The sequence below is a fragment of the Lacerta agilis genome, chromosome 12 (assembly GCF_009819535.1).
Source record: "Lacerta agilis isolate rLacAgi1 chromosome 12, rLacAgi1.pri, whole genome shotgun sequence".
In the NCBI taxonomy this organism is placed as follows: domain Eukaryota; kingdom Metazoa; phylum Chordata; class Lepidosauria; order Squamata; family Lacertidae; genus Lacerta; species Lacerta agilis.
Genome location: NC_046323.1, coordinates 13,668,343 through 13,693,533, shown reverse-complemented (window position 1 = coordinate 13,693,533; position 25,191 = coordinate 13,668,343). Strand labels below are relative to the sequence as shown.

At 41.9% G+C, this 25,191-nt stretch overlaps 1 protein-coding gene and 1 long non-coding RNA gene across 2 annotated transcripts; one reads left to right on the top strand and one right to left on the bottom strand.

Annotated features, from left to right (window-relative positions):
- The first annotated feature begins 1,956 nt into the window (after positions 1–1,956).
- LOC117055567 lies at positions 1,957–8,586 on the top strand. Its single transcript, XR_004427651.1, has 2 exons — positions 1,957–2,652; positions 8,017–8,586. It is a non-coding gene; the product is annotated as an uncharacterized LOC117055567 (long non-coding RNA).
- On the bottom strand, positions 6,843–23,440 carry TCAIM (T cell activation inhibitor, mitochondrial). Its single transcript, XM_033165166.1, has 11 exons — positions 23,259–23,440; positions 19,060–19,129; positions 18,404–18,539; positions 16,482–16,635; positions 15,380–15,632; positions 14,174–14,296; positions 13,538–13,635; positions 12,768–12,859; positions 11,291–11,523; positions 9,532–9,663; positions 6,843–8,506 (listed from the first exon to the last, which is right to left on the bottom strand). Exons 2-11 carry the CDS (start codon positions 19,086–19,088, stop codon positions 8,278–8,280), a joined length of 1,479 nt encoding a protein of 492 aa, XP_033021057.1. The 5' UTR covers positions 19,089–19,129; positions 23,259–23,440; the 3' UTR covers positions 6,843–8,277.
- Between the last annotated feature and the right edge of the window lie 1,751 nt (positions 23,441–25,191).

Genomic DNA, 25,191 nt, shown 5'->3' with positions numbered 1-25,191 from the left:
CAGGCTCAATGGAAAGGGCCAGTGTGAGCTGGCTGAGGTTGTTGGGAGCTGAAGTCCAGAAACATCTGGAGGGACGCAGGTTCCCCACCCCTGGTTTAAACCAAAGTGACTTATCTCAGAAACAAACAGAAAAACAACAACAATGTGGCACTGAGGTAAAAAAATGGAACCACGACAAAAATAGGCAGAGTACTATGGAAAACAAAGCACAATTTAAATTATAAATTAAAAGGGAGTGCATAACACAAAAGAGGAGAAGCAGAAGCAAACCTACAAGCAAGCAAAAGCTTCAAATGTGGTATACGCTGTACTGTTGAAGCACATTCAAATTCCCTCAAAGAATTCTGGGCATTGTAGTTTACCTCTTGCAGACTTACAATTCCCAGCAGCCCTAACAAACTACAGTGCCCAGAATTATCTGAAGGGAAAGGATGTGCTTCAAATGTGCTTTATTAAAGGTCTTGTGTGTAATATTTTCTTTGGTTCTTTTCACCATATGTGGTGGGAGTGTAAAAAGGTAAAATTGTTTTGGGATGAAATATATAATGAATTGAGAAAAATGTTAAAGTATAATTTTGCCAAAAAACCAGAGGCGTTTTTATTAGGCATTACAGGTACAGAAATTAAAAAAGATGATTTAAAAAAATTCAGTATGCAGTGATGGCAGCCAGAATCCTAGTGGCACAAAAATGGAAGCAAGACCTACTACCGACAAAAGAGGAATGGATAATGAAATTAACGGAGTATGCAGAGTTAGATAAAATGACAGGAAGACTTCGCGAACAGCGAGACCAAAAATTCATAAGAGACTGAACTAAATTTACAAATTATCTGAAAGAAAAAACTCAATTAAATACGTCAATAGGACTACAAGAGGCTTTGTAGTTATAGAAGAAATATTGTTGTAGAATGAAATAAGCAATAATGATGTTAAATATGAATAGTAAAGCAATGATAGACTTAAGAGGTGTAAAAACAAAAAGAGAAATAATTTTTGAAACCAGAAGGAAGGATTGAGGGAAGTCATGGCTATAAAAGCCAAAGTATTAGATTGGATATGAAGTAATAATATGTATAATATGTATAATATACTGTATGTTTGTAAAACCAATAAAAATGATAAAGCAAAAAAAAAGGTCTTGTGTGTAGGCCCAAAAGCCTTCCTGAAGGACCAGGACTGAACTTGGCCTTAATGCTCATACCTTGAAGGACTTCCCTGAGGAGGCCGTTTCATGAAGTTGATGCCATCACAGGTGTGAGAGGCCCACTTCTAGTAGCTATTAAGTAGTGGGCGGACATAGCAGACGACACAGAGATTTCTCCAAGTAGTTCTTTATAAGTACCGGTAATCTGGAACAGCCGGCCTGCTTTTGTAGGCAGCTGGCTGACAACATTGTAACAACAGCAGCCCAGGGTTTTCCCGCCTAAATTAACTGACGTGGACCTGAGTGAAAACTATGTGCACAATACCCCTGGTGGCCAGGGTGAGAACTTCAGTAGCCACCCACCAAACATCAGCTGGCAGGGTGCTGCAGAGTGCACCCAAGAGTGTGGGGAAGATGGTCCTTAAGGGACTTGTTAGGCTCAAGGTGTTTACATTCTTCAGTGGCCTTTAAATCACCACCTTGAATTTAATGTAAAAGAAAATAACAGCCTATTGATATTGAAGTAGGCACCTTTGCTCTGCTGTTTTAGGTGTCTGCCTGAAACGTTTTTGATTATGCAAGCCTATGCAGATAGGTAAGGTTGACATACATTTTAAAAGGTTGTTTTGTTTTTTAAACAAATTATGTATATTTTAACTACTCGGTTTTCGACCTTTTTTTTAGGTCAACATGTTCTTAACTTCTGGCTTTTATGTACAGTTTTAACATGCACCACTTAGATGTTTCATCCGGTTAAGCGGTTTACAAAGGTTAAAAATGCATTTTGCAGATGGCTCAAGATGGGGGTGGAATAAAACCCCTTCCCCACCCTGCTAAAGGTTTGTGTGCGAAAAATGTGATACTCAAGGAGTTAAATGCAGAAGCGCCACTTCAGACTTAACAATGCTGGGCCTGTTGTCCCCCCAAAAACTGCGTTTCACATCTGGCTCCAAGGCATTTGAACTGCAGCAATTATGGCTTTGTTGACTCCGTAATTGGCCTAATAAATTACACTTTATAATTAGGGATTTTGTGTGTGTGTGTGTGTGTAAAGTATAAGTAGTTCAAGAGTAGCAGGCAGGAAGATGGTGAAGGGGTGGGGGTTGTAAAACAGTCAAAGACAATCGATGATCATGAATAGCACCAAGATCATGCTGTAGAGATGGTTTTGCTCCTCTTAAAAGGGGCTGCTGCTGCTGCTTGCCGGAGGATGGGGAGGCCCAGCTAAGGAAAACAGAGTTGGAGAGAAAAGCAGTGTTGGAATACAGCTGGGGTCATGACACTTGACCTTTCCATTCCTTTTCCTCTTTGAAACCTGATTATCTCTATTTTTAGGCACATGGGTGGAGGAGGAGCGAGGAAGCAAGGGCAGCTGACCCTGGCACGCTAGGCTCTCTCAAATTTTCTAGCCCACTGTAACCCCATTGTTAATGAGGTACTGCAAGCGGCGCTCCTTGAAACAAGCTCCAGCTGCATCAGAAACGATAGACTTGATTCAGAGGCACAGGTTAGCTCCTTGGAGTCTCTTTTTATCCTTCCCATAATCTCTCCATTTATTTAAATAAGGGGGGGGGGGCGTGTAGAGAGAGAATAACAATGTCCCATGAGTAGCTGCACCCAACATTTATATAGCAGTTTTAGGGTGTGCTTCAGCCTCCCTTTTAGGCCACTACTACTACTACTACAAACAAACAAACAAACAAACAAACAAATTTTTATTTATACCCCGCCCTTCCCCACCAAACCGGGCTCAGGGCGGCTACTGATTTACACATGAGAAATTAAAGACACAGCAAGGGTGTATTGAGATTATAATATTTATTGGCCTTGATTTTGACTGGTTTGTGCAAGGAAGGTGCAGGGGTGCCCTCCAGATGTCTTCTAAATAGCGCTTGTGTTTGGTTATTGCATGTAAGAATGCAGAGCAACCATGGCTCTCAGATTATCTTCCATCCGGGCAGATTTACAGGGCCATCTTCAGACCATAGGTAGCCAGTGTGTGAGTATTCAGATATTGTTTGACTCCTCCCATCATCGCTGAACATTGGCCACACTGGCTGGGGTTGATAGGAGTTGGAGTCCAACAATATATGGAGAACACCAAGTGGACTGCCCATGCCCATAAGGTAAAAACATTCCTTTGAGTTGTTGCTGTGCAAATGTGATTCTTCATCTCTCTTTCTCACACCCTCTATTTGCTTTCCTGATTATTACTATCACTATGTGGAATGCAACTGGCCACAGGCACCATTGGGTGCCATAGGTGTGATCAGTCAGTAGAGCAAAAGACTCTTAACTTCAGGGTTGTGGGTTTGAGTCCCACATTGGGCAAAAGATTCCTGCACTGCATGGGGTTGGACTAGATGACCCTCAGGGGTCCTTCCCCTTTTTATTGTTAAAATAGAACTTTATTGAACAATCAACATCAACCTGCACATCAATACACAATAATACAATATTTAAAACCTACATACACATACCTTACAGAAAAAGAAAAAGAAAAAAGAAGAAAGCAAAGGATAAAAGACAAAAGATGAAATAAATAAAATAAACTTCCGATTTTCCTCATTGTACTGTTTTTTATTTTGTTATTTTACCCACAGTGCCTTATTATTGTTTTCTTTTCCCAATTCCTTTCAAGATATTCTATTATTTGTCACCAATATATTACAAGAATCATTCAAGGTCTGCCAGGAGATTTTTGTTATCACAATAATTTTTCAAGTGCTCTTTAAATACTATCCATTCTTTATTCACCTTCTGCATCGAATATCCTCTAACTCTCCCTGTCATTTTTGCCAATTGTATGTACTCTATCATTTTTATCTGCCATTCGGTTTTTGTGGGGATATTTCCACTTTTCCAGTTCTTCGCTACTAGAATCCTGGCTGCTGCTGTTGCATACTGAAGAGTAGTCTGGCATTTTTCTTAATTTCTGTTGACATTATTCCTAATAGGAAGGCCTCCAGTCTTTTTGTAAATGGGAATTTAAGTATCTTTTTAAATTCATTATATATGATGTCCCAGAACTCTCTTATATTCTCACATTCCCACCACATATGCATATATGAACCTATCTGGTTTTTGCATCTCCAGCATATTTCTGATCTATTCTTATACATTTTGGCCAATTTGGCTGGGGTAAGGTACCACCTGTATTGCATTTCCATAACATTTTCTCTAAGATTATAACATGCCGTAAATCTAGTATCTTCCTTCCATAATCTCTCTCACTGTTTTATGTAGATGTTGTGTCCGAGGTCTTGGGCCCAACGTATCATAGCTCTTTTCAACCTCCTCTTTTACCTCCCAATCAAGGAGGAGGTTGTCCTTTTTGATATGTGTTTACCTTTAGATTTGAATTATTTCTTTTTCCAATTCTGTTGTTTCTCAGGGGTCCCTTCCAACTCTGTGATTCTATGGTTCTTTGCTGAACTAGACATATCCACATAATCACAGAGCTTAGAGTGCAAATGAAGAACTTCCACTTATGTGGCTGCTGTAAAAATGTATCTGCTACTGGTAAAGGCTGTTAAGACATTTTCTACCTGGGTATTAGGTATTAACCACTCATGGGAAGAATGTGTTTCCCCAACTTGTAAGACTCCTCTACAGCCACGAAACTCTATAAGGAACAGCTCATCTCCTCTGGTCTTTAACAGACCAAGGGCACAAAATATACAATGATATAGCACAAATGCTTCAGTGTTTAGAACTTATACAAGCTTAATTTTGGGGTGTTTTGATGCACACATTCCCCTTATGCCGGTGACCCAAGAAAGACTGTACCTGTATCAGGCAATTAAAAACTGGCCCAAAGACCCGAAAATTGTATTAAGACTCCCCGCCCTATCCGCAGTGGAAGACAGGAGAGTGACAAGAGCATACCGTAGTTATGCTTGCAGATGAACACACTTTATTTAAAGAAAACTAGAGTTATGGGCAACTGCATCTACTGGCTGCTTAGCAACAAGCTACTGGGAATGCCCATCAATTCTCAGTTTATAATAACCTGAGACAGATCTAGTTTTTGTTTTCCCTTGAGGGTATCTCCCCTACTCAGCTCTATAATAAATGCTGCATAGCTATGCACCCAGCACATTGGGAAATAATGCCATGGAACATTTTGCATTCTGCTCGCTGAGAATTGCCTAGCCAGCAGGGTGTCTGCAAGCATTATTAATCACATAATTAATCTCATAGTGTAGCTCTAAGGGTGTTATTTTTATTTTTTTATTTTTTAATACACCAAGTGCCATTTGAAAACTGGAATATATGTATGAACAACCTGCACTCTTTAGGGCCTATACCAATCATCCTCCCCTTGACTAACTTATAGAACGGGTCATTATGCAAAATCGAACCTGCGATACTCCTAATACTTAGGAGGAAGGACTATAGCTCAAATATAGAATATCTGATTTGCAGAGAGGTGGCAGGTTCTAGCTGCTGGGATAGCTCAGTCAGTAGAGCATGAGACTCTTAATATCAGGGTCATGAGTTTGAGCCCCGTGTTGGGCAAAAGGTTCCTGCATTGCAGAGGGTTGGACTAGATAGATGATACTTGTGGTCCCTTTCCAACTCTATAATCGTATGATTTTATCCCCAGCATCTCCAGGTAGGTGCCCTCTGTCAAACCTTGGAGAGTCACAGCTGGTCCACATAGACAATATTGAGCTTAGATGAACCAGTGGTCTGGCTTGCTGTAAGGTATCTTCCTGTATCTTAAGCCTTTTAACCCTAAATAGTGTAACAACCCACAGCTTTTGGCTACAATATTTACATCAAAGATTGACCAGTATATGCCTCCTGTGACGTGAGACAGTACAAATGCCATAACAATTCCAATTGTAATTATATTCTTTTCGAGAGCACTTTTCAGTATAGAAAGATTGTTCCGGATGACAGCACTGGTAGCTGAGCTATTTCCTAAGGACACTGAACCCCAATACTTGATTACTGTTCCACCATGGAATATTGAAAAACAAAGAACTTTGTTCTTCTTACCTTGGGGTTGAGAACATAGAACAGAATATAGGTAACAGTGGAGAAACTTTTGTTTTTAGCTGGGCTCCACACTTTTGCTGATAACTCTGATTTTGAGGATTCTTTTGGAAAGTCTGCCCCCTACTGGCAAGGCTTGGAACAACACCAGGCGGAACTACCGGTAGTTGCATAACCAGTTGGACTTTAAGCTTTCTTGTTTGCAAATATAATGTTCACACTATTCTCTTCTTATATTTGGAATAGGATAGCTACATGTTTTGTTATTCCATATGGACAACAACAGGAAGGCTCAGTTATATATGCACATGTAAGGCAGGGCATATTGTGACCTACCAAATGTAACATAGATCAATGGCTTTATATTGCAGTCTTGCTAAGTGCTTGACACACACCCCTTTTATTTTTCCAGTCCCAGCCATGCAGCAAACGCCATCTATGGCTATTTATTTATTTAATTTGTACATTGCCCTTCATCTGAAGGTCACAAATACAAAATGAAAACACAAAATGCATAACAAACAAAAACCCCTCAATAATCCCATTCTTCCAAACACATTCAAAAGGCCATAGACTGTTTAATCAGTCAAAGGCCTAGGAGGACTGTTGATAAGACTAGGTGGGTAACACTGCACAGGCCTTTTATCAACCCCTTTCATCAAAACAATTAAACCATAAATAACATTAGTCATGCAATTTTAAAACTGTTTTATTTCTGAAGAACAACACTGACATCTAATCAGGAGTAGTTTAAAAATACTGATACAGGACAACAGAACTTTCAGACCAATGACATCCAGCAGCACTCAAATATGTACCCAGAAGCTTAGGGATCATTATTTGGGAATATGAATGCCATCAGCTTCCACGGAAACCAAAGGTGTTTCACTACTTGCACTAACAAAAGAGTTAACATCTCTTCCTTTCCCTGTTGAGAGATTTCATTGAGTTAGTCATACATTATAAACAAGTAAAAACGAAAGTATTTTTTTGGGGGGAAATTTAAAGGGGAAAAAATCAGTGCTGCATTTTACCCCAATAAAATGAAACCAAGTACTTGGTAGACAATCTCAAGGCAAACTAGTTTTCTCAATACTCTTCCTCACACTAATACTCTCATTTGGTACAGTTTGCATGTATCTTTTGTGTCTTTTAAGGTGCTTATTTCAGAGATCTGACTTTTCAAACATTAGGGATTTCATGCAGAGTAGGTTTCCCCACTCTGCATAAATAAGCTTCCTGCTTATGACACAGGGGTATCCTGTGGAGATTAGGGGGCCCTGTGTCTTATGGGTAGATTCCCCTTGGTACCTAGTAAAGTGCACAGGCTGTTTCTATGTAGACATGTACTATGCTTTGGCTGGAATAAGCTGTAAGTGCACCTGGAGAGAATCACACACCAGTCTCATGGCTGAAAAGAGGACAGTTTACAAATCAAAGTGCAACACAGTAGGATATTTTGTAAATTTTATCTCAAAAAAAGTTGAAAGTGCAATGCTAATGGGTAAAGGTTTTCCATAGACATTTATAAAATTTTGTCAAAACAAGCTGTACTGTACTTCTGCAAAATAAATACTCTGCTGTATGCTTTATGTACAAATAGTCAACTAGAATATTGGCAACGTCTGAAAAATATCCATTCTTCAGTTTTTATAGTCCCAACAGTGGGGGGGGGGGAGGAGAATCTGTGCTAGAGATAAGCTTCAATGCCAACTTCAATTCTCTAAATACGATTTCTTATATATTAAAATCCATACTGTTCATCTATATTGGAGGATGTACTGACAGATTTTGAATATATAAAAACCCACATGCCTTTGTCTTCTTTAGATTTCATCCAAGTTTTGTACATCTTGTCCCCCAACAGATCCTTTCAGTGATCACCCTGAAGCAGAGACATCCCGGACTTCACATAGGAACCACTCAGCCTTTTGTGAGACTGCATAAACAAACTGACTTAGTAGTTTGTTGCTTTAGCAGCAGCTGAAAACCAAGGAAGCATCTTGGATTACTTGTAGAATACTGGCATAAAAAACGAGTATCTCAATTATTTAGTCTAAGTAGTTCCGATTGTTCATTTGCTTACTAGGAAAATATTGGACTGGTCAAGTTTACTCAGTTGGTGCCCTCAGTGTTTCCAGTTCCAAGGAATACAGAGGTCTCCATCCTGCATCACGGAATAGAAATGAGAAATGCAGAGATGCATGCCTTGCAAGTTGGGAAACGACTCCCCCTCCAGCAGTCTATTGCAAGAATGGATCATCTGTACGCTGGAAACGCTGGGCTCTTTGTACAGTCGTTGGAGACGAAATTTCTCAGCTGAAGCCTTGATCAGTTTCTTCTCTAACACCATTGACCTGAAATAATAAACATAAACCCCCATTCCAAAGTTATAAATGTGAAGGGGAGAAAATACAGAATTGGTTCTTGTGTTTCAGCTTTTGGAACTACCCGTTCTGCTACAATAGACCCATATTTTACCGCCCACCCCCCAGTGCTTCCCAAACTGCAAATAATCAGTTTGATGGATGGCTAATTTTGTACCCAGCTGTGTAGGGGATTGAATAAAGGAGAATTCCAAGGGTTTTGTCTCAGTTATCATACCCTTTTCCAAATTCCTAGCTAGGGCCAGGAAAAGGAGGTAACTAAACTAGTTAGCGACTGGCTGGCACTAAGGCCAGGTGAAAACTAGGTCCTCAACCCTCTCTCATGCTCCCCCCCCCTTCACCATGGTGTGTGGTTTTATATTTGTGCTAACACATCCAGAAAAGAACCTAGAGCACAGCATTTAATAGCAGGGCAAACTAGGCAAGAGGTTTTTCAAAACTTCCTGAAGCAACAAACTCTTATAATCAGTGGAGGACGCTAGTAGTTTTTAAGCTGATCTACACTTTTTTTATGAAGGGACGCGGGTGGCGCTATGGTCTAAACCACAGAGCCTCTTGGGCTTGCTGATCGGAAGGTCGGCAGTTCGAATCCCCATGACAGGGTGAGCTTCCGTTGCTTGGTCCCAGGTCCTGCCAACCTAGCAGTTTGAAAGCACGTCAAGTGCAAGTAGATAAATAGGTACCGCTCTGGTGGGAAGGTAAACGGTGTTTCCGTGCGCTGCTCTGGTTCGCCAGAAAAGGCTTAGTCATGCTGGCCACATGACCTGGAAAAACTGTATGCGGACAAACTCTGGCACCCTCAGCCAATAAAGCGAGATGAGCGCCGCAAGCCCAGAGTAGTCCGTGACTGTACTTAATGGACAGGGGTACCTTTACCTTTTTACACTTTTTACACACTTTTAAGTGTTGGTTCCTCCCCATCAATCTCCTTGGAAACTTCCCAAGATGTCAAGCACAGAATGGAGCAGTTGCACTGAGCTTTAAGAAGCACTTACTCTTCCTTTCTTTTCAGTTTCTCTCGCGCTTGTTGTGCTTTAGTGATCATAAACCACTGAAGTGCTGCTGGATCACAGGTTGCTGGGATGATGAAGTGCCCTAGTTCATGCAGATATGGTCCATACCTGTCACTGTAATAAAACAAAGAAAGTACATTAAGGACAGTGCAAAACAGCTGATGGTCCTTTTTGTATGGAAGGTTTTTGCTTAAAGTAATATTCACAATATAGAAACTTAACCCAAGAAGATAAGTCCTTATTTATTGGATCGCCCATATGCACATGCTTATTGGTACTCTAAAACGTTAGACAGACCAGAGTTACTATTGCAGAAGCCATGCTGATTCTGCTTCTTTGAGATGCTTCGTAATTCTCTATTTAAGGATACTTTTCATCAGTGTTCCTGGAACATATATTAAATCTAACTGGACTGTAATTTGCTGCAACTCTTAAAAAAATGGAGCTGCCAAGGAGGAAGTTCCTGCTTCCAAAGAATGCTCTGCAGCTATTGCTGCCACTGCTGCCGCAGCAGACAATATTCCTTCGAGCAGTGGCTTTCAACCAGTGTGCCGTGGCCTGGGGTGCCTTGAATGATGGTTAGGGGTGCCCTGGGCAACACTGGCCTGTGTCCCTCTTTCCTTCCCTCTCTCCTCTGATGCCCTCATGTCTCTGCCTCCCAAAGGCTTGCACAGCTCTTTATTGCAGCAGCCCTGGCTACATGCTTTGCAGGTGAATAGTGTCTCTGGGAGGCACCTCTCCTTGGGGCAGGAGGGCAGCTCAGGGATGGCAGCAGTAGCTGCCTGAAGGACTCCCAAGGAAAGGGGAGAGGAGAGGAGGCTGAGGGAACACTCCACAAGGGAGGATGTTCGAAAAAGGGTGAGAGGCTGCTAGCTGGGCAGGGAAGGGGTGACATAACTGGGCTCCTGAGCCCCACAGGGTGCCGCAAAAGGAATGTGCTTTGTTAAGGGAGCCATGGACTCAAAAATGTCGAAAACATATGCCTTAGAGGCCAGATCTGCTACCCTTGTGGATCCTTCTGCCCAAGGCAGTGGCCTCACCTTGCCACATGAGTGGGCCAGCCCTCATTACTGTAATGTGCAACGCTTTGAAGACAGTTCAGAAACCGCAGCTAGTGCAAAATTCAGTGGCTGGACTGCCTGCCAGGGCAAGATGGTTGAACATGTAACAATAACTCTGGCACAACTGCACTAGCTACCAGTTAGCTTCTAGGCTCCATTCAAAGTCCTGGTTTTAACCTATAAAGTCCTGTGTGGCGCAGGTCTCCAATGAACCAACCCAAACCCAGCATTTGTTATCTGAGACCCTTCTTAAGCTGCCCTCCGAGGAGTGTGTGGAAGGTAGTAACACAAGAATGGACCCTTTTATTGATGGCTCCCCACTTGTGGATTTCTCTCCCCAGGGAGGCATGCTTGGCACCATCACCACCTGTTTTTTAGGCACCAGGCAAATACATTTTTATTTACCCAAGCCTTTTGCCCTTAGTTGAGAGGTAACTAGCTGTATCTGTGGCCTCTTTGTTGTGCTCATCCTTTTAAGTGGGGTGGACAGGATTTGTTTCTTGTATAATAAAATCATAACTACATGGATGAGCACATTAGGTCTTGTTTTACTGCTTGGTTTTAACATTTTGCGAATTTCTAATTTTAATACGCAAATCACTATGAGACACTTTGGTGCAACAAGCAGCAAATTACAGTAATATATATCATCATTGTCTTCCATCTTCGTAAATGCACACCTTTCTAGAATCATTTGCAACCCACGCAGGCTGTGAGGGTGAAATGGGAGCCTGCTGTTACGCACTCGATTGTAAAAGCCGTCCAGGACAGAGTAATACTCTTCCAGCATCAGCATCGGTTGAAGCTCTTCAATGTATCCTACTTGTATGCCTCCCAAAATATGGCTTATGCAGTCCTCCAAAAGCAGCACTTTTTTCTGAAGTGCAGAGTAGCTTGGCAATCTCTCAAAAATCTGCACAAATTAAAAGGTTTATTTAAGTGGGTGACATGATCAAACACAACCAACTCCCACCCAACTGTTCCAAACGTACGTTTTAGAAACTCTTTATCAGCAGAGAGTTACTGTTAGTGGAAAATGATAAACTCCCAGCTTGAGACTTGAACTTTCTACCTAATGAAATCAAGTTGGAAATATCTGTGAGGGGTTTTAGGCGCCAATTTAAGGATTTTGTAATTTCAGCAAATCTCATGAAAACGATTTTAACATTTTTATAACCTTGTCAGGTGACTCATCCTGTATTTCCGTTTTGATGTATTTCGGTTTGTTCTCATCTGTTAATGCCGTTTCAGTTTTTACAAATTCTTATTTGTAAAAGAATTCATACATTGCCTATTACAATCTTTCAAAAGGTAGTATACAATGATAAAACAGTAAAATCACAGTAATCTAAATAAAATACAGCTGATAACCCGGGGCACCATTTATTCACTTCAGATTTTAACCCCAGAAAAGGTTTAAGTGCACAGCTATTTTTTAAACAAAAGCATTAAATTGTAAATAGGAACTCTGGTTAGTATTAGCTATAGTCAAAGTGGCTCTGACACAACCTCATAAATAAGCTCACACAGACTACTAGCCTGCGTAACATTTCACTAGCTTCCTAGGGGCTAGCAGAGTGGGATGGAATCCCCTGACAACCTGCTTAGCTATCTAGGGTAGGAACAAAGCACTTTCTCCTTTCCTTGGAAGCCCCTTCACTTGCCTACATGTAATTCCTTGCCAAATGGCTACCAGACTAGTGCTTTAAATACAAGACTGTACCAACATATCCCTTAAGGCAGGGAGGGGTAGGAGGAAGGAGCTCATGAGTTAGGCCCGCACGAGCCCAATATATTACAGAGATATCAGAACTGCAGGAAGGCTTTTAAAAAAATGCATTCATGTAATCCTTAACCAGAACCAAAATATAGCTATATAAGTTATATTTTACAGTTGTGAGTTAGTTGTTTTAGACATTAAGGCACTAGAGAAAGAGTCAATTACTGTACGCACATACAATGTTGTAACTCCACTTTTCAGCAGCAAGGTGACAAGACACCACAAACTCTCCTTAAGAAATCATTGACAGGTTGCGTCAACCAGAAACAGGGAGGTTGCCCACATAATTTTTGCACTCCACATACATATTAAAACAGAATGGAAATGGCAACATTTTTTTAAATTAAAAAATATATAATTTAGTTACCAGTTCTTACTTGGGTCCAGTGGTGGTGAACATCCATAGTTCCTAGCATGACATGGCCTGTTGCACTCATGCCTGAATGGTCTGTAAATATCACTGTGCGGCCTATTGAAAAGAGGAGGCATTTTTGGGGATCACTATTCACAGCTGAGCTTTTTGGAGGGCGGGGTTGACTGACAACAAAGGGAATTCGTCTAGGGATTCCAAAAGGTTCCCTGTGGATCCCCTGCTACAGATCTAAGTCTCTTTTATGCCGTCCTCCACTAGACATCTCGCTCTATGCCCGCTGAACTCCTGGCACCCACATACATAAGTAAACCCTATGAGTTAACACCAACATAATCTCATGTGGGTGCTTTGAGTCATCACAGAGATCACAGTTAGGATAAGAACATACAAAGAGCTCCGTTGGATAATTCCAAAGGCAATGGTGGTCTCCAACAGGAAAGCTTGCAAGTGGGACCTGAGTGAAATGGTGTTCTCCACACCTACAATCGCCTTGCAGCTTGTGTCCAGAATAAACTACCTCTGACAGAGGAAGTAACATATAGCAATCATGCCTAGTAACCACTCATAGCTTTAGCCTCCGTCAATGCAACCTTGGAGACATGTAGGATCTGAATCATTTGGGGCTTTAAAGCTCAAACACAGCACCCCACATTCTGCTGAGAAGGAAAGCAGGAAATCAACTTGCGCCAGCTTAAAAGATTCAGAATTTTCTTTCAAGAGCAGCATAATATTGTTGACAAGTGAAAGAAAGAAAACTGCAGCAAAATAATGTACCTTTAGCATTCCTTAGCGCTTCTGGGCTTTGTTGAGCTAACCGACTTAGACTGTGCAGCTGGCTGCACCGATGGGCAATACCCCAGCTCCTCTGCCATCTAAAAGAACCAAACCAACACCAGCATGTTTCACTCCTTTTAAATTGCACAGCAAATTAGGTAACAAAAAAGTGACACGAGCTCGTCAATGAAAGGCACTATTATTTGTCATTAGCAGACAAGCAGCTTCGAGCATTAAGAACTTGATCGAGGTCTATAACTCAAACAGAAACTTTGACAGTTTGGGTGAATGGGTGACTGCGATGGGTGTCTATATAGCTCTTATCTAGTTTTGCTGTAAATATATTTGCTTTTTTGTGTTCTTAACTATTTTTTGCTGTTGAATTGTGTGGGAGGATATTAAAACATTGATGATCATGCACAGAATGCAGCTGCTTAGAAATGCAAGAAAACTAAGAATAAAACTGTAGTGACCATTATAACACTTGGACAAGCATTGCAAGCACACATTTTTGGTACATTTAAAATACATTTGCCGGAGTCTATCACATACCAGCAGTATTGCTCTGTTCCACCCTTAATCTTTTTTTAAAAAATAAAAACCACTGCTTTCTCACAGTTTAAGTTAATTTGTTACCTGATATCAGAGAGCTGTAGCTGATGAGAAAGTTCACCTTTCAAACGGTCTAGCTCTTTCCTGAGTGGTAAGCTATTCTTCAGCTTCTTTTCTGCACTTTGTTCATTACTATCTAACCAAGAACTAGAAAAACAACATAGATCACAAAGACATTTTAAAACACAGTAATTGGGCAAGAGGATTAACAATAAACTTTAAGCAGCAATTTAAAGTGCTCATGGATCAGAAAAAATGTGAGAGCACATCAGGAGCCTTCTTAAAATTATGGAATTATAGAATTAATTGTAGAGTTGTAAGGGACCACGTTTTTAAGCTGATCTACACTTTTTTTACGAAGGGACGTGGGTGGCGCTATGGTCTAAACCACAGAGCCTCTTGGGCTTCCTGATCGGAAGGTCAGCGGTTCGAATCCCCACAATGGGGTGAGCTCCCATTGCTCGGTCCCTGCTCCTGCCAACCTAGCAGTTTGAATGCACGAAGTGTAAGTAGATAAATAGGTACCGCTCCAATGGGAAGGTAAACGGCGTTTCCGTGTGCTGCTCTGGTTCGCCAGAAGCGGCTTTGTCATGCTGGCCACATGATCCGGAAGCTGTCTGTGGACAAACGCCGGCTCCCTCGGCCTATAGAGTGAGCCCTGCAACCCCAGAGTCATCCGCAACTGGACTAATGGTCAGGGGTCCCTTTACCTTTACCACTGTATATGAAGTTAAAGAGTGTGGCTGTCATTCTAGAACTGTGCACGCAAATTTCTGTATGTACTCTCAGGGATGGAAAAAGCATGTCGCTATCAGTAGATAACCAATTCAAATTGTGATGGTCAAGTCAAAGTCTATTTCACGAATACTACTTTCCCACATCCATCTATTTCCTAGTTGGGAAACCTGTGGGGTAGATTTTGGGAGCATGGGGAGCAGCGGAAACTGAACTTCCATTGTGCAAGCTGAAGTCCATTCACATAGCGTGCTTGTATGCCTGGTAGGAGTTCCAAATTCAACACTTCCCTACTCAAATGTTTTAAAAATAAATCATTCAAGTCTAAAATACGAGGCACAAAATATCTGTTTGGGATAAATAATATGCTTTTCAAGCAGAAGTTGCCAACTTCTACCTGTGACATCTCCTGGTGAAAAATCAATTGGTTCAAAATCCTGAAAAGGCCTCTTAAGACTCTGAAATTGAGGAAAGTGATGTCACTAAGGTCAGTACCTTAGTGTAGTTTCCATCCTTTGAGCCTGTTCAAGTTCTTCCTCAGGATCCTTGAATCCAGTAAAAGAGTAGTAAGTCTTGTCCCATTTGATAGGCCTGTGGAAGATTCTTTCTGCTGACTGGTTAGACGGAGTCGCCACTTTGCCATTCAAGTTTTGGACATGCTCTGTAGATAAGTTACAGGAGTTCAGGATGTCCAGTACTGTGCTTAGTAGGTCCCTGGTGCGCAAGGTGAAACTGACTGCTCGAAATCCTACAAAATGCAAACCCAGAACAAGCCAGTATTTAACAGGATGCATTTCCTTATGCTTGCCTTACCAAAGATAATGCAAACCATGGCTTGCATGGATTAATCTCCTAGTCAACTTCATTCAATTGTAGTGCTGCTATTTGATTTCAACTGACAGGGCTCCTGGACTCAGCAGATTAAGTCCCCATGCTCTAAGATTGATATGAACAGGCTCCACAGTGAAGGCTTTTCCTAATGCTATTTTTGGATGAAGTGCACTACAGGACTCTGATAAAAAACAACAACACTGAAATATAAACCAATAGCTGTGAAGTGCTATGGGCAGGTATGCCTGACACTAAGACACAGAAACACCAGTGTATTTGTCTATTATCACAGCACCCTGCTCCAACAATTGAAGATTACCACGTATAATTGGATGGTAAATAAAAGAACTTGTTAAAAGTGATTTTCATAATTAATTCTCAGTTCATTGTGCTAATAACTTCTAGAACAGGAGATAGTAAAGTGAGAATACTTTCAAATAAAAAAACTCAACATCTTTTTTGATTTAGAGGCTACATGAATTTTCAAAAGTGCAGCTTTAATTTTCAGAAAAAATTCCTCCCATCTACATGAAGCAGTTTTATACACTATATTTTGGCTAAGTGAGGGAAACCATAATTTTTATAGGGATACACAAAGAAACAAATCTGGTGGCTAAATCCAATTAACCTCTGTTTAAGAGGCTTCTCAGAAAAAAAACAACAACCCAGTGCCTAATGGCTAGAAATTTTAATGACAAGAAAATTTCAAGTACTCAAAAGCATTTTATTTTGTGGAGAGGGGGGGGATCCAAAATGTCTAAAATACCTGAGGAGCCAAATGCTTCTTGAACATTGGAAGGATTTTGTTCTTTCTCGCGTACGTAAAAAGTGAGCCGAGTTGGTTTTAAAGACCTGAAACCTGGTTTTTGGAGATTCTCCAAATAGCCATTTAATCTCTTCAAAGAATTTTCATTGATCTCCTGAAAATAATTACAAGAAAAAGAATTACTCAAGTTTTGAATATGGCCCAGGTTAAAGCAAATACAGTGGAATGCCTCGCACAACGAGGGTTTTGCGAGTTTTTAGTTGACTCGCGAGATGAATTCGTCTATGCCCGTGCTTCGCCAGACGAATTCATATGGCGAGGTACCACTGCGCATGTCTGGGTCGATCCAAAATGGCGGATGCGACGCGGAAAACACCCCTCCCCACCGGAGCCACCGGCTGCGGTGGGGAGGGGTGCAGTCGGAGCGCGTCGCCATCTTGGGGTCCACTGTGCATGTCTGGACATGCGCAGACGATCCCAAAATGGCAACGCGCTCCGACTGCACCCCTCCCCACCGGAGCCAAAAGGTAAGCCCGCGCCCCTCCCGACCGGTACGGCGCCGCGTTTTAAAGCTGCAGCGGGCAAACAGTTCGCTCGCTGCAGCCTTAAAACGCGGCTCCGGTGCCGACCGGCGCCCCTGGACTTTTCCCCCATAGGAACGCATTAATTAAATTTTAATGTGTTCCTATGGGAAACGGTGCCCCGCAAGACGAAATTTCCGCAAGACGAAAAGTCTTGCGGAACGACTTAATTTCGTCTTGCGAGGCACCACTGTACACATAAATTAACAGTGTCTGTTTACAACAACTTTGATTCACTGTGTATTTGTATGGAAATGTGTGTAGTTTACTAAGACTGGGGAAACTCAGGTTCAAAAAAATCCCTATTCTGCCATGAGTTACCTTGTGCCAGGCAGCTTTTCAGCCTAACCTAACACAGAGAGCTGAAAAAACTGGTGAAGGGGGAGTCATGTTTACCATCTTGAGTCCACTGCCTTTCCTTGAGGCCCATCTGGTGCCAGGGTAAAACTTGCATATTTACTCAAGCTTTTAGTAACTGTTAATCTCATTGTCTAATTTTATAATAACTGTCATGTATTTTAAGATAATTATTGTTTTATCTTCTGGATTTGTGTGCTACACCCTGAAACTTTGGATAGAGGGTGGGTTATAAATATTATGTTCACACAGAGGAGCCATCATAAGCTTCCAAGAGACCCTAGGGTTCTCTGGAACATATTATGAAAATCACTATAAGAGTCTAAAACAGTGTCAAACAGATTAGTAATGACCCAGCTACCATAATGCCCAGCTACCATAATTAGGGCTAGAGGGAATGATGCAGATTTCATCAGGTTTTTATGCATCTCTTTTTACTGGGAAATTACCCCTGTCCAGTCCTAACAGCAGCATTTCTACTTCAAGTTTTATCCACAAAGTTCAGCTTCACAATAATTTTTTTTTTTTTAAAGTGATATACAGTGGTACCTCGGAAGTGGAACAGAATCCATTCTGGAAGTCTGTTCGACTTCCAAAATGTTTGGAAGCTCCTGCAGCCAATCGGAAGCCACATCGGACGTTCAGGTTCCAAAGAACGTTCGCAAATTGGAACACTCACTTCCGGGTTTGCGGCATTCGTGAGCCAAAACGTTCAACTCGCAAGGCATTTGAGATCCAAGGCATGATTGTATTAGAGTTTGTCTATAATACAAATATCTAACAGTATCTATCAATTCAGAAGTCCCACCGAGTTAAATGAAGCTCAATCTCCATACTGTTCTCATTTTCTATTTTTATGTTGTGAACTACCCTGTAATCTTCAGATGAAGGGTGGTATGCAATTTTTTAAAAACAATAATGATGATGATGTCATGGTAGGTGTTTAGGATTGCAGTCTAAACCACTGGGAAAAAATGTATTTACCCTTTCTCTGGGATGCTGGCCAAAGAAATCTGGATGCACTGCAAAATAGAATGGCCGCAGTGCATTAACAGCATCAGCCCCTGATAAAGCTCTTGCCTGGATAACATGCTGCAATGGTAATTTATTGAGACATAACCTAAGAAATAAAGATGAAGAGTAAATTAAGCAGCCTAAGAGACCACAAAATGCTTAAAGGTAAATTGCAACAAAGATGGGAGAATTCTGGGACTATTTAAATTAGGATTGGGCTATGCAATAAGAGGTAGATATGTGGATAATACTTGTAACAGTACTAATAAATTTAGAATTATATAAGCATGCACTCAGATCTATCACATCAGTCCAACAGGCAATATACAACCGTAGATAAATTTCTGGCTACTACTTACAATCTGATGCTGTATTTGTAAGACAGCATCAGATTGCAAGTGTATGAATTGAATCAGATCTTCCTGTGTATGAATTGAAAACTCGATGATGATGATGATGAAGTACATTTACCTCTATAGTTTTGACCAATAGATCTTCCAATTTACAATCCTACTTCTAATTTACAATTCCTAAAACTAAAATTTTAAAACTCTCAGAAATTCAGCCAAAAGTAATGTAATAATTTATATGCTACAATTAAAAGTGTAGTAATAGAACCACCTTACCTCCTCACAGTCCCCCAATGGCAAAACATCTCAATTCTTTTAATCTTGATTCCAGATTGCCTCTAAATTTCTTTAAACAAATAAAACATATTAAACATGTAATTAATGCATTTAGTTTTGTATGTGTTTACTTTCATTTTGCCAGTACTTTAAACAACAGAATTTGACTGTAAAATTACAATCTGGTTTTATGTAAAAATGTCCACCAGTGACGCTAAACAGTGGCAGGAACAACCACTTTAATGTTGTTGTGACACAAGTTGCTTAAAAATGGACAAACTAATTAAAAATTTGTGTAAGTAAGTAAGTAAACGCAAAAGCCTGATAATTTCTATACAGTACTAATTTTTAATTAGAGCACCTTTCCTGGGCCCCAGTACAATGATAAGAGCACACTGACTAAATCAGATTACAAGGAGATGCTGTTCTAGTCAATTTCATCTTGAAGGAAACTTTAAGGGAAATAAAACATATTCTTGAATAGTAAAGGCATTGCTGACAGGGAGAGAGGAAGCTCTATACAAGCAAATATGTGGACACTCATACATCTTTTCTTATAAATAAAATAAAATTAACTGAGGAAAAGAAGAGTGCTGCTCATCATGGGTACTATCTGAATGCAACAGCCATAACTAACATGTATTGCACTAGTACTAGCTGAGTTGGCTGTTGGGTGGTAATTTACATGTTTTCCAGGATACAATTAAAAATGCTACAGGAACCTGTTGCCTGGAGATCACAGAAGAGCAGAAAATAGCTTAACTATTTACTGCAGGCAAAGTAAACTTATAATAACCATGTCCAGTTTTTTCAAATACTGTACCAGTTTTTATACAAAGGCACACTTGCACACAAAAGAAAAAATGTTTATAAATATATGAAAATCCCTCAGATAATGAACTGACGTTAAGTAGAGCTCTGTGTTAATCTGGATTTTAAATGCAATCATAAGAGTTGCAAGGGACCTCAAGCGTCAACAACCCCTTGCTAATACAAGAAACCTATTACTATAGCATCCCTAGTTATCCAACTACTGCTTAAAAACCTTAACAAAGGAGAGTCCACAACCTTACAAGACAACCACTGTCAAACAGTTTGTACCATCAGGAAGCTATCTGTGATGGTCAGTTGTGTAATCTGAACTCATGAGTTCAGGGCAATACCACCATCTGGAGCATAGAATCATATAACTGTTAATGGAAAGGGACCCAAGGGTCATATAGTCCAATGCCCTGCAATGCAGGAATCCCCTCTAAAGCATCCATGACAGATGGCCATCCAACCTCTGCTTAAAAACTACCAAGGAAGGAGAGTCCACCACTTTCTGAGGGAGTCCATTCCACTGTCAAACAGCTCTTACTGTCAGAAAGTTCTTCTTGGTGTTTATAGTCGAAATCTTCTTTCTTGTAGCTTGAAGCCACTGGTTCGGGTCCTACCCTCCAGAGCAGGAGAGAACAAGTTTGCACAATCTACCATGTGACAACCCTTTAGAAATCTGAAGATGGCTATCATATATCCCCTCAGTCTCTTCTTTTCCAGGGTAAACATACCCAAAACCCTCAAATGTTCCTCATAAAGCTTGGTTTCCAGACCCTTGATCATATTGGTTGCCCTCCTATGCACATGTTCCAGCCTGTCAATATCCTTCTTAAATTGTAGCACCCAGAACTAGACACAGTATTCCAGGTGTGGTCTGACAAAGGCAGAATAGAGTGGTAGTATTACTTATAGCTAATGCCATTCTATGCAGCATCAACAGAAGTACAGAGTCCAGATCAAGGGAAGCTCTATTATGTTAAGACTGCTTTAACCATGTTAATATTTGCTCCAGCCTATCCCTTATGTTTGGGGATATACAATGCTAAACAATAGTTTAGTGCTACATGGATGAGCTGCTATGAGCCCAAGCAAAAATCCCTCTCCCCTCCTATGTGGCTCAGAGGATTTCTGGGCAGATAACATTGACTTTTCAACTTGTACAAATCTGGCATATGGCTTAAAACAAACTGCTTAGCTAAACCAGCTTCATAACCCATGATTTTAAGGTGGTTTGCTTTGAACCTTACCAGTTTTTGTTGTAAGTGAGGATTACTGGTTTGTAGAACATGACAAGCAAAATAAAACTCAGCAGGGATCCTCTTCCCAGCAGCAGAGTATAAAGAAATGGAGGAGCACTCAAGCCCAGTGCTTTTCTCAGTCTCACCAGAGATTGTCCAGGTAGTGCTAAACCATGGTTTAGTGTTATGCACAAACACATGTTAGCAGGTTTCACAGGTTTTCCAAGAACACAATTTAAATATCTTAATTATGGTATAAAGCTACAGTACTTCAAATGTACACAGAAAGGCAACATAATTCTGATTGCTTAGATACATGCAGAGAATGCCTATTCTTCAGAACTATATAATGCCAATACTTAGAAACTCTGAATGGTTTTTAAGCGTTTCTTGGAAAGCCACACACAATCTCCCCAAGCTTTTAAAATCTTATTGTGTGCAAAAAAGAAGCAGGATGGGGGAAGGAATCAAGACCATGCCAAATGGAAATTTGAGATACAGCCTTATTGCAACCAGCAGATCACATTATAGACAAATGATTAGCCACCTTTTGCAGGCTGTACAGTGCATGACACACAGAGGTTACCATAAAAACTGCAGACTCAGGACAAAGCTACTGTACTTAAGTTTCTTGCAGAAACAGGAGAGTAACCTCAATGAATTGGCAAAGTGCCATAACACACTCTGATTGGCCGAACAAAAGGTTACATTTTAACAGTATGGCTGATGTTTACAAAAGTATAGCATAAGGTAAGCATGTGAAGGATCAGACAGGTGCCTAGAGATTCAGAACTTTTACATGCCAATGACCATCACATAATGACTTTGGGAGATACAAAACTATGCCGGCAGCCTCATACAGTATTTTTAGATACTTAACCATTTTTGTTTCTTTTTTCCTCTTTGTCAAAAACCTTTAATAAAGTTCATCTAAATACAGGGGAAAACGCAGCCTATGAACTTCATTTGCCATTATGCTACTTTTGTTGCCAACCATCCAGTTAGCAGTTCAATTCCGGTCACAACCATAACAGAATCATAGAATTGTAGAGTTGGAAAGGGGTCCCTGAGGACCATCTAGTCCAGTGTTTTTCAACCACTATTCCGTGGCACACTAGTGTGCCGTGAGATGTTGCCTGGTGTGCTGTGGGAAAAATTGTGTTTATTTGATTCCTATTCAAGAGAATTACTTTATATATAGTCAATATAGGCACAGAGTTACATTTTTTAACATTTTCTAATGGTGGTGTGCCTCGTGTTTTTTTTCATAAAACAAGTGTGCCCTTGCCCAAAAAAGGTTGAAAAACACTGATCTAGTCCAACTCCTTGCAATGCAGGAACACGCAGCTGTCCCGTATGGGGATCGAACTTGCAACCTCGGCACTATTGACGCCACACTCTAACCAACCAAGTGATCCGGTTGTTCCGTTCAAGTTCAACGTGGCTTGCTTGCAAGTAAGCGCATCTCAGATCTTAAGATGAAAAGGGAGCTTAAGAACCACCTGCTGCTGGGTCTACCATAGCAAAAGGTTCCAGATATGACGCTCAAGACCCCATTACTTTATTCCCAAGGCAATGCCCAGCTTTACTAACACACCACCATAGGGGCCAACTCCTAGGGACTGAGGTCCTTTTGCCCAACCCACCCCCAATAAAATATTTAAAGGGGGGTGGTGGCCTCCCCAAAGTCGATAGGCATTGCCATTCAGTCATGTGACTGATTATGTGGGGTGGGGCTTACCTGCCCCCCATATTTTATTCCAACTTGGCACCCCTACACGCCACAGACGCGAGCCCCACTTCATCCCCTCGCTCCAGGTAAAGCAGGCCCCTAAGTCACTTAGAAACTGCGCGAACCTCCCGAGAAACGCCGGTCCCGTTGCTTTACCTCAGCGAGGACGAGGAACAAACAAACAAACAAAACAAAACCCCAGCGCTTCTTCTTCCCCCAAACCCAACACTGTGAGGAAATCAACGCTGCAGCGCTGACTACACACCCGCTTACGTGGGAGCGCTCGGCGGAACTTGGGACCTGTGTCGAGCCGTTCAGACGTTCGGAGAAGCAGAAAGTCCTCCCCCCCTCAGAGCCCCCAGCACTCTCCTCCGAAATCTCCCACCCCTCCATTCACCCGACAAGCTCACCTTACTCCTCCTCGCTGTCCCGCTGGAAGGGACGCGGCCCCCATCACCTCACGCGGGGCGAAGCGAGCGCTCGCCGAAGCGCCGGGCTGCCTGTGGGACTCGGTCGCCTCGGCGGGTGACCTCGCGGGCCTCTGCGCGCGAGAGGCACCTGAACCGCCGGGAGGTCCGCGAGGTGGGCGGGGCTGACGCCAGGAGCCACAGACGGAGGGAGGGAGGACGCACGCAACACGCCCGTGCGCCGCCTCCACAGCTCGGCGCTTTAAGGCAGGCGGAGTCACGCAGGCGTCGTCACTCGCTCCTCTCCTCCCGGCCGTCTTTCTGCGCATGGGCAGAAGAGGCTGCCGTTGGCCCTTTGCTTTGAGCCGTGGGGAAAAGCCAATAAAAAGGGGGTGGGATATTAGCGGCTCGGAACATTTTGCCGCCTGAGGCGAACCACAAAATGGTGCCCCCTTTCCCTCCCCCAAGGCAGGGGAGAAGCGGGGAGTGATGTGCCACAGCAGGGACAATGAAGGGGGGGGGATAAAGATATACACCAGGAACAAGATGTACGTTGGGATGGGCTGCTCCTGTGAATTCCGCAGCCCGAGGCAGTTGCCTCGCCTTGCCTCGTATGTGGGCCGGCCCTGGCTGGCTTATTTCATGGCTCCTCCAGCTGCAATTGTGGTGCCACAGGTTAGATGCTACTGGAAATGTGCCCAGCGCCCTCCTTGAGAATGCCACCTGGCTTGGTAAATCTGCAAGGACTGCAGTGGCAGAGGCAGCTGGTTGAGCTCACGGTGTGGTCCTGTTCCACGTCTGCTCAGAAGTGATGCCCCACTGAGCACAAGCTCCTTGGAAAGTGGGTTTCGGGCAATCCAGTCTGTTCCAAATCGGTTCTTCAACTCCACCCTGGCTCTTATGTAAGGGGCCTTTTGAGAAGCTCTTACTGTATCTGCACACTGCAAAAGCTCCCAAAGCAATGCGGGTTTTTCCAAGCAAGAAAATTAGAACAAAAGCAAGGAACTTCCATGGGTTACGACCACTTCATTAGGTGCATGAAATGGCACTCTAGAGGCATGTCAGTGGCATTGGACTGGCTGCTTGTAGGCTCCAGAATACAAGATTGGGATCAGGAAATGGGAGTAGAGGTGGGAGCACAAATATTTCCCCCTCTTAGATAAAAGATGGACAGGTGCATGGGAGCAGGATAGATGCACTCACACAGCAGCCAGAACTGACTTCTGGGGTGAAGCAAGTGTGCCTTGTACAAGTGGGAAGATGGTAATCTTTTGCTGTGAGAGGGCACTGCGCCTTTCGCCTGCAGTAGGAAGCCTCCACGGTTTCTACTACTGCAATTATAAATGTTGCTCTTGGTTAGAATCCTTTAAGACCCCCTGAACCTATTTTCATTTCCAAGGCAGCAGTTGTTCTGAGCATGCTCAATATACAGCAATCCAGATGGGACTAGCGAACTCCCTACAACTAAACTTGCTGAACTATATAACAAATGGTGACCATTTTGCTTGTATCCAATTGGCATGAAACCGTTGAGGTGTGGATCCTTTTGCCAAGTGTAACTTACCTTAAGCACTTAACTTTCTCACTAGTAAATCTATTTATTGGCCTCATGCATGTGATTGATGGGAAATGAAACCCAGTCAAGAGTTGAATGGATGCTTGGGTTGTAAAAAAGAAAAAGCACTAAGCTCCACAAACTATAAACAAGGACCAGAAAATAGAGCAACTTATTTTAACACAATTCCTCTTTCCTCATTTGAGCTTATTCATATCTCAATGGAAATTTGATACACTGGCAAGTTAAGTGTTCTATATTTTTGTTGTATGAATATTGTTTCTGCCTACTGTGGAGTTAACTAGTTTGCAAATAAGTCTACCTATAGATGGCAAAGAGATGAAGACTAACACTAGAGAACTCAGCAAATCCTTTGTTCTG

What these genes read in the sequence shown, in the direction of transcription:
- TCAIM (XM_033165166.1), bottom strand. Translation starts at nt 19,088, where the DNA reads ATGTTTTGCCATTGGGGGACTGTGAGGAG. An exon ending in AGGATGGAAACTACACTAAG is followed by an intron (nt 14,297 to 15,379) that starts GTACTGACCTTA and finishes TTGTTTTTCTAG; the next exon opens with TTCTTGGTTAGATAGTAATG. An exon ending in CTACAGCTCTCTGATATCAG is followed by an intron (nt 13,636 to 14,173) that starts GTAACAAATTAA and finishes TGGTTCTTTTAG; the next exon opens with ATGGCAGAGGAGCTGGGGTA.